This window comes from Ptychodera flava, chromosome 18 (assembly GCF_041260155.1).
Source record: "Ptychodera flava strain L36383 chromosome 18, AS_Pfla_20210202, whole genome shotgun sequence".
Taxonomy (NCBI): domain Eukaryota; kingdom Metazoa; phylum Hemichordata; class Enteropneusta; family Ptychoderidae; genus Ptychodera; species Ptychodera flava.
The window spans coordinates 34,202,360-34,211,763 of record NC_091945.1 but is presented as its reverse complement, the minus strand read 5'-3'; the positions used below and the strand labels follow the sequence as shown (position 1 = coordinate 34,211,763).

Sequence of the window (9,404 nt, the reverse complement as noted above, 5' to 3'; positions counted from 1 at the left end):
ACAGTTCAGTAAAGTGACAATGTTACATTAAATTGACATTTAAAGGAAGGTCGGGGCAAACACAATTATCGATTGAAACCATCTTACAATGTGGCGATTGATCCGTTAACTCCCCTTGTCACCGTGTTTCGCATATAGCACTAGTTCGCACGACAAAAGCTGACAAACAAATAGATTCAGAATGATCACAGCTCTAATTCTGAATTAGTCGGAAGGTGAGCTCGATGAAGATAACTTGAGGAAGTCTTTCTGTGTAAGTTAAAGTTGTAGAAATATCAACATAGCCTTTGCAAACCCATGCAAAGACAATCATACTACAAAGAAAATTGTTTTACAACTTATTGACAATAGTTAACAAAGGATAGACAAGTTAAGTGCTAGAGGAGAAAACTTTGCTCACCTTGACGTATTCTGCCTGACAAATCCGCCAGATATGTGATAAGTCGATCTTGTGCCATATTGCTGATCTTTCCTCCATCAGACAAGGGCGGCAGCTGTCGCTTCGTCAAGACTCCCACTCCATTTTATCCTGTAAGTCTAGAAAAGTAAGTTTATGTCTAAATTATTTTTACTGAAATTATATTTACTAACAAAATAGGAATAAGTTTACTTTTTTAAATTTGCCGAAAAAAAAACAAATAAAAAACAATATGTGAAATATTAAATCATAATTTGGAATTATTGTGTGATTCTTCGATTCCTCATGATCTTTGAAGGCATTTTCAGTAACTACTTTTATTATGGAGCTGCAAATTCTCTTTGACAAGTGTCTCGCTTTTGATGCAGTGAAGGAATGAAGGATAAAATTGTGTAATACTTACAATATGGTCTAGTGAAAATTGACATGTACAATATGGTACAGAATACAATCATACATCGGACAGGAATATTTTTAGATTAGACTAACTATGTTTATTAAATTCAAAATGAACATAGGTAAAGATTTTGAGTAAAGAATGCAAGGAAAATTAATTTTTCGCTAGGAGTCCTTTCCGTGCCTTTTTATTTCCAAGTTTATTATTAATTTAAAATAACCATGAATAGAAGAGTTTGATTCAAATCTGATTGAAGTCACTGATGAGGAGATAATACGCCCCTATACAAGGACTGGAAAGAATAAGCAAATATGGAAACGTTGTGATTTCTTCATGTGATTGAATCAAATTCAGTCAGTCACGAGTGATAAAAGTCACTTTGCGCTGCCGTTGTGTGTATAATACTTGGACTCCACCTTCCTACGTGTGCGTTCTCTCCCGCAAAATTGAGTGTCAGTAAGATTATTCAGTGTTCTGTCATATATATGAAGGAATTATGCAACTTTTGCGAAAGTAAGGAGACGCCACCATTGTAAATAATGGGCGCCACCATTGTAATAATTTCTTAAAGTGGAAAATCTCAAACCCTGAAATTGGGCATGCCCATAAACCAACATTTTCTCCACTGTCAGTTAAAATAAAATAAAAGTTAAAATAACCCTTTTCCGTCGTTTCATTTACATATAGTCAACATTAAGAATAGCCTGCAGCAGGTCATTACACGCCAGAGTATAAATTTAACCAGCATAGACTGTATTATGATCAGTTCCTACACAAAAAATGGTCGCTCTGAAATTGACCGTGCATAAAGACTGTAATCGTTATTGTATATTCTATTTATTCAAAGTGATACACACCAAAGTTTGTAGACCTCTGACCTCTAACCCCTCTGAGGTTAAGTTGTGAAATCAACGTTAACGTCATAAACTTCCTTTTTAGCTGGTCTTTTTCGCCAAGTTGGGATAACGCTTGCAATTACGCGAAGAGTAAAAATTAAGCAACAGAAATATTTACAGAAAAGCTTTGCCTACACAAAGACAAACATTTTCAAAATAAGGGGCTCATATACAGAATGAAGGTCGTCTACATTAGTTTCGTTTGACTTATGACACAATGTCATAATTTCTTCGTAGAGGACTCAGTGCCAGAGATGAATATGTTCTCATTAATATAGGTAATCGAAGAGATTGAACAAACAAACAAACAAACAAACAAACAGACAGACAGACAAACAAACTGATTAGATGAAAAGACAAAGACCGACCCATTAGAACACATTATTTTGACATTAATCAACAAGATCATCGGACACAATTTTCAACCATTAGCATCAGATACTGTTCAAACATACCGCTATACGATGACTTTCCAAATGCTTACGACTTTTCAATAAATGACATAAGTGTTTCTCCAAACAAGTAAAACTTCTGTAGGTGAGGATACTATCTTGTCATAGTATAGTCTTAATACAGTCAACGAGTCCCTACGTTAATTTTCATGAAAATACCTCAACCTGATATGGATGCCATTTCTAGATGTGCACGTCCTTATTATGACCCAATATAACTTCATCAATACAGTCCGTGACATGTACATGTACCGTCATTCTATGAACAGCCGCGTAGCTGCCAAGACAATAGCTGATAATTATAACAGTAACATTACAAGGAAGGGTCGTCAGAACTACCCTTAAAGGTCGTGCGATACATAACGACCGATGTAAACGTTGTATCCAATGTACGCTGGCGATTAATGAAAGTTAAAACAGTTTGTCATCGTACAGATTGTAAAATTTAAATGTTGCAGCTACAATGACGTGATGTCAAGATATCGTGTATGAAATACATTGGTTTGCAAACTAGAAAGTTGCACAGGGGCAGTTCCTGTAACCTCCATAAATGTAATAATCTCCATAAATGTAATATCAACCACAATTGTTATAAAATCAACCACAAATGTAATAGAACAGTCGACCATTAATGTAAAAACCCGCAACAACAAATGTAATAAACAAATTAACCCTAAATGTAATAAAACTCAACCATAAATGTAATAAACTTGAGCTTGCATATGTGATAATTTGTTTATCAATGCCCTGCGTAAATAATAACTTTAATAAGACTAGTGTAATGTTGTTGCATACTTTCCTGAAACTAGGTTTCCTTTCCGAAACACAGAATAGAATACTTTGAGAACTATCAGAAAACGGCGAGGTACTGATCAAACCGTTAGATAATGGAAGTGGAACAGCAGTTCTAGACACTGATAATTACATAATGAGGAAGCGTCAAAATAACTCGTCAACCAGTGATACCACAAAGTTTATGACATATGACTCAGAACAAATAACAGAGAAATATACAACCTTATAACAGAAACTTACGACACAAAACATGTTGCGAGAACATATCTTTATTTCAATCAAGTAAAAACAATACGATCACTAGCTCGAACACAGTAGAACAAATTAGACATCCTAACATCCCCAGTGAAGGAACAAACTTCAAGTTGGATAGGAATACAGACAATCTATCATTTTTTCCAGACAATTTATCCACTGAAGACGACTTTGAGTCAACTGATTAAGAAAGTACGGCAACATTTCGAGAAAACGGCGTTAAAGGATTGTAGTGTTATACAGTCTTCTCCACTCTGGAGTAGAGACTGCACTGACGTTCAGATTACAGCTGTGTCTCGCCATGGCCAATCAAGTCTGCACACACAACAGGGAAACGTAAAATACACTTTCAAATACACAAAACACACTAAACGCAAACAATTAAGATATGAATAATGTATATAGTTGCTTTCCTTATTCCACAGATAAATATTTAAGGGCTAATTCCTCAATTGCAACGACAAAATAGATTTATTATATTTATGGTTGACAAATATTACAATTGTGGTCGGTGTTTTTATTACATTTATGGGTGATATTACATTTATGGGTGCATTTTATTACAATTATGGTTGCTGTTACATTTATGGAGATTATTACATTTATGGAGGTTACAGTTCCGACGGCCCCCTCACGATGTAGGGGCTGAGCTAATAGAACAAACAATCAAATTTTACGGCGCACGTATACGCTGTTGTACAAATATCGACCCATGAACTCACAACATTCAGATCCTGGTAATTATCATAAATATTGAAATAAAACTGCTTTGAACGAAGGCAAACATTTTACTGATGATCACAAGGCATACAGTTGCACTGAAACACAATAATAGCACTCTTTTCCAATTGAAATTAATGATCATGGAGGTATGCATGCCCCCAACACTTCAGCAAACGTGATGTAAGTGGGTGCCGTGTCTATTTTCAATAGTTGTTAATGAATGACACAGTGCATTAATACATAATTGTCAAATCTATCACGGTCTCATCGCGGAAAGAAAACATTTATATTGTTGTAATTGTAGTAGCTGTATCTATTTGCGGCTGTCATCGCTTAAACAGACGAATCATAATAATGTGACTCACATGTATAAACCCTATTGTGTAGCCCACCAGCTAACATCTATGTAATTGTTTAATCCATTTGAGGTATATATTATTATTCTTCACAACTTTGAACAACATTATACAAATCGTTAAACCCGATTATTTTACAAACATATACGAAATGCGTTATCCGTAACGTCTATGGAATGAAACGCACGTTGTCTGTGTAATATTGTCGATGAACAAACACAACCAAGGGAACAAAAAGCCTAGGTCACGGTTTGATTGCTGGGCACGTCATTTATCACTGGGTGCGGACAGTCCTCTGTCATCTTTGATATCTGTAAGAAAACAAGAAAACAAAACGGTGAAAAGTGTAACATCATTGTTGTTTTTAAAACCGAAATTACAGTGTTAAGTCGGGATTAATCGTCTTCTAAGAATGGGTTTCATTTGACTCGCAGTAGCGGCTACTCATTTGTACTGTTGAACAAACATGCAGCTGTGACAGAAACAAGTCTCAAGGTGATCGAAATTAAAAGAAAAAAGTAGTGAGGAGAAAACGATTACAAAATCGAATGTGATATGCAATGCATGTCATTCATAACAAACGTCATGAATGACATGCAGAGCATGTTGGTAGAGCATCCGAAATGTATTCGAGAGATGGGTTCAAGTCCCGCATGGGTTGCTTTTCATTTCATACATTTCAAAAAATAAAATTCGCATAGTGAGGTGAGTCAAAATTTCAAACCCCAAAAGACGTTTGCGCCTAGTTATACTAAATATACGATGTTCAAGGGATGAAAGGGGGAAAAAAACTGTCTGTCTAGATCAAATCGTTGAAACTTCGCAGCTTCATATTTGTTTAAATTTGCCCAGATTTAAACGTGTCAAATTTCTATACATCTGTTTGAATAACTTCTAAAGACACAGATACAAGTTTCTATAACATTGACTGACCTCTTTGGCGAAGATAGACATGTAAATGGACATCATGGATATCACGACAAGGAACAGCGCCCTCACATTTCGGTATTCGTCACCATTCCTGCTGTAAAATATGCACAGCCAAGTAGCCAATGAGAATGAACAGATGAGAATGAGAAATATCGCGATGCACTGGACCAACATAGCAATGCCCGTTGAGGATGAAATCGATTCGCACTCAATCAAGACTGACTCTATTGCCAGAACAAACAACCAGAAGAAGACGATGACTACACATGACATGGCAACCACCTACAGGGAAAAATAAAACGAGTAAAACCAATCAGATAAAAAAGATCAGGGCGCCGCACTTTAAATAGAATTAAATAATGTAATGATTATTTGTCATGCCAATCTGTCACAATTCACAGTTTAAGATTATCAGCAATGGAAATACACACACACTAGGAAGCTGAAAATCCAATCATGCAGGTCTATGAGTGAGAATGTCCGAGACTTACACCTAACTTTGGCATCCTCTCCGTAAAGTCTTTCAATGTCAGTCTGACAGAGTTGGAAACACCTGAATATAGAACATAAAATGACAATTACTGTAAAGAATTGTTACAGTTATATTTTTCTCATCAAGAGACGAGGTATGGTATAGTTTAGTTTTAAAACACTGAACAAAATGTGGATGATGTCAATAACCGTAATTGAAGTGCTCAGGGCGGTCACGAATAATTAGCTTATGGGCGAAAAGCCGTAGTTCCTATTTTGCTGTCATTATAGCATGAGTTTGGTCAGTAATCAAAAAAAAGAAAACGCACATTACAGAAACATGGACACAAAATTGTGGAAATTCAGCTAATTAGCTAGTTACTCTATCCTGAGATTCTCACCAGTAAAACAGTGGGCATCGCTAACGTGTCTGAGAATATGAAAAATTGGCAGACATTACAACCTGAGAAAAATCAGAGCTTTTGCTCTGCCATATGTGGTATTTTTGTGTCTCGCTGTATTTATTTTGTGGGTGTCAATGACCTCTGATATCTCAGACGTACTGAGCCAACTCGATTCACTTCCACTTATCCTAGCTCCATCAGTTTATTTCTTCCCTATATCTGCTTGTAAATGTTACACAAACAAGAACTAAGGGCGAGTTTACGCCAATTCCCACGATGCACTTACCAAACCAAGTCTTTACTGGTTGTAAATTCATCATACAAGGCATCTCTGTACACTGAACTCTGTTGGGTCCGACGTACTTTCTGATTTGTTCAATACCTTTCCTCAGATTCATTTCAGGAACCGATTGACACTCCTTGGTGACTTGGTACGGTGGATATACTTTGATATCGTGGAAGACGAAATCATTATCACCGATCCATTTCTCACAGTCGGCGTCTTGGTATTTTTTCTTGTGACCTTTACAGCTGCACCGAACTTTGGCATCATATCTGATAAAATAAATTTTATTACATGTTAGGTTTATCGATACATATAGATATTGTGAAGTCAACATTTATGATTATATATGGTGATTTAGCTCTCAGTCGTGTTCTTCACAGAAGTGTTCTTCTTAGGCGTATATACACACGTCTATGGCTCAGAATGGAATTTTAAAAAACAGGCTACTGAGTTTAGCTCATATGTACATGAACGCACTTACGAAGGTGCCTCCAACACTTGTGTGGTGTGACCTAGGACGACATTGACTGTTAGATCTCGGTACCTGTAGTTGGGATGCTGACATTCGTAAGAAAATTTGACAATTCTTTCTCAGATTTTGTGCATTCAAGTCACCTAGAATTTATACATATTTTTATCAACCAACCGTCGTGTGATTTTCTCAAAAATTAACATTGGTTGCATAAAATGTTTCAACAATTGTGAAGTCTTTTTCATTGACCAGCCCTCCGACACGACTATATGTCCATGCATTAGTCTGGAATGCATATATTGGTACTCTGCAGGGTAGCGTATTTCAATGAAACGACAAATTTAAACTGAAATTTGAGTATTAAAAATAGGTAATGTCAGATTAATAATGGATCCGGATAGCCTCATGATGTGTTGTTTATCACTGTGCATACTTTTTTATTATACAATACATTTTAGCGTCTCTTGCGTAGTGTTACAACTGTAGTACCTTAATGACGGCATCCATGTCTTGATGATGTCATTCATGGCACTTTCCACAAATATTCTAGCATCTATGCACTTCGCCGGATCTGGTTTTGGATGAAGAGGTTGAAATGTTCGCTCCGTTGTGGAATACCACATCACCATGACAATGTCTGATCCAATCTTTGTCAGTGTCATTCTGTGTCGTCTACTGACGGGAATGCGAGCATGGTGATATTTCAGGTTTTTCCTGAGAGTGGTTTCGTCGATCTCTCCGCGCCAATTTTCCAAACAGCGAACGACAAGTCGATAGTAAAACCCTTCTGGAAGAAAACCACCTGAGAAATGGTAATACAAAGGCAGGGTGTGGTAACTCTTCTCTTCTCCAAGAGGAAGTACTTCTAATCTGTCAAGTTGAAGTAAGGAAGGTACGATGTAAGATTTCGACACGGCAGCACGGTCCAGAGGATATACGAGATCAAAGTGCTTCAGAAGTTCAACAACTCTTTGTCGTCCCTTAGTGGTTCTCGAATCACCGCTGTCTGCACACATCGCTTCGTCGTTTGACACAGAAGTAATATCCTGAACAGACTGGCGAGCATCATACGCAAGACTTTTTTCAACTGCTTTGTTTTGGCCCGTAAGATCGCATTCGATCACGTCGGATTTTTTGTTTTTGATTCGTTTTCGTTCATCCAAAATAAAATCCAACAGTTCGTCGTGCAAGATGCCGTATCTTCTAAGATTTATAAGGAAACGCTCCATCTTCTTCTTTGGATGTTTAATCGGAAAATCGCCAAGTTTCATTAGTATCACTCTACTTAGAATGCCAGTCAGCCATTGCGCTTCCAAAACGAGCAAATCTTGAAAGAAATAGACGATGCCGATTGCATGGAATATTTCAAGATTTCTGACGTTTCTTTTTCAGTGATTCCAAGCTTCGTTGCAGAGTGGTTGACGAAGGAAATGCTGGCGACGTGTTTGTTAAGATCTTTCAGCGCCTTCAGGACAAGTTCTAACCGTAACCATTTCACGGGAACATCTGTTGTGAATATTGGTGCATCGGCGATCAGTTTCAAACACTCTCTCAACCGCTTGATTTCAGGATCCTCTTCATCTGTTCCACTTTTGCTGTTGTCAACAATGAACGTTTCCTGGAATACATGAGCGTCGAACGCCTCTTCGCATTCCTCAGCCAGATACAACCTCATCTCTTGGACAAATTCATCCTGTGAGTGTAAAAGGTTGCCGTAACAGTTACACAATTTATACAAATCCTGTAACCAACATTTCTCTCTGTTAGCCGGCGACGCCGAAAGTTGGTCAAAGAATAATAATTAACGGCAGAGTCAAATGTTTACATTGTCAGTAATAAGCCTTCATGCTGTCTTGGTGGCCTGAAGTTACGACATAGAAAAAAGGTTTAGCCCTGTGACAGACCATGTTTGTAGCCCTGTCACACACCTGTTCTCCTCGTCAATGTCAGCGAAGATGACATTGAATTTCACAGTGCTCTCACACAGGTCTGTGTACAGCACTATAAATATGTGTATAGTGGTGTCACAGGGCACAGAAGTGTGTGACGTGGTCTGCATTTCATGCTAGTACCGTTATCCGATAGGTACTACACGATTGTATACAGCTCTCCGCTGACAGACAAGTGACAGGGTCCGATGATGACAGTTTTGCATATCTTTCATGGATGTATTCAAGTTTTAAAGAGAGCAGCCCTGTCATTTTGAAACTGAAAGTGTTAAATATCGATAAAAATTACGACGTTACAGAGCATTGCAATTGGCCACAGATTGTTGTCGCAGCACTGTATCTGAAGATAAACTAACCTGTTGATCTTTGTTTAATTTGTCCTTCTTTGTGGCAACCAATATTATGAGAGGAGTCGTATATTCTTGGTCGTCAATTACGATAGTCTCCGTTGATCTCTTACTGCATGTGTGTATTGAATTCAACCAAAATGTCAGGTAATCTGTAATTTAGAATAAGTAATAGAAGTGTTTTTCGTTATGATTCTTTCAGTAAAGAACGGAACGTGGAATATTTGAAAGATATATGGTTCTACAAGAGATC

At 37.4% G+C, this 9,404-nt stretch overlaps 1 protein-coding gene across 1 annotated transcript; it reads right to left on the bottom strand.

The window, feature by feature from the left end:
- Window positions 1–2,027: 2,027 nt before the first annotated feature.
- On the bottom strand, window positions 2,028–8,481 carry LOC139117465 (uncharacterized). Its single transcript, XM_070680588.1, has 5 exons — window positions 7,345–8,481; window positions 6,384–6,652; window positions 5,714–5,775; window positions 5,226–5,504; window positions 2,028–4,603 (listed from the first exon to the last, which is right to left on the bottom strand). The coding sequence occupies exons 1-5, from the start codon at window positions 8,124–8,126 to the stop codon at window positions 4,532–4,534; spliced, it is 1,464 nt and encodes a 487-aa protein (XP_070536689.1). The 5' UTR covers window positions 8,127–8,481; the 3' UTR covers window positions 2,028–4,531.
- Window positions 8,482–9,404: the final 923 nt, after the last annotated feature.

Coding starts and splice junctions, on each gene's coding strand:
- LOC139117465 (XM_070680588.1), bottom strand. CDS start 8,126: ATGAAACTTGGCGATTTTCCGATTAAACATCCAAAGAAGAAGATGGAG. Junction 6,653..7,344: donor ACATGGATGCCGTCATTAAG/GTACTACAGTTG, acceptor TTATTTTATCAG/ATATGATGCCAAAGTTCGGT. Junction 5,776..6,383: donor ACCAGTAAAGACTTGGTTTG/GTAAGTGCATCG, acceptor TTCTATATTCAG/GTGTTTCCAACTCTGTCAGA.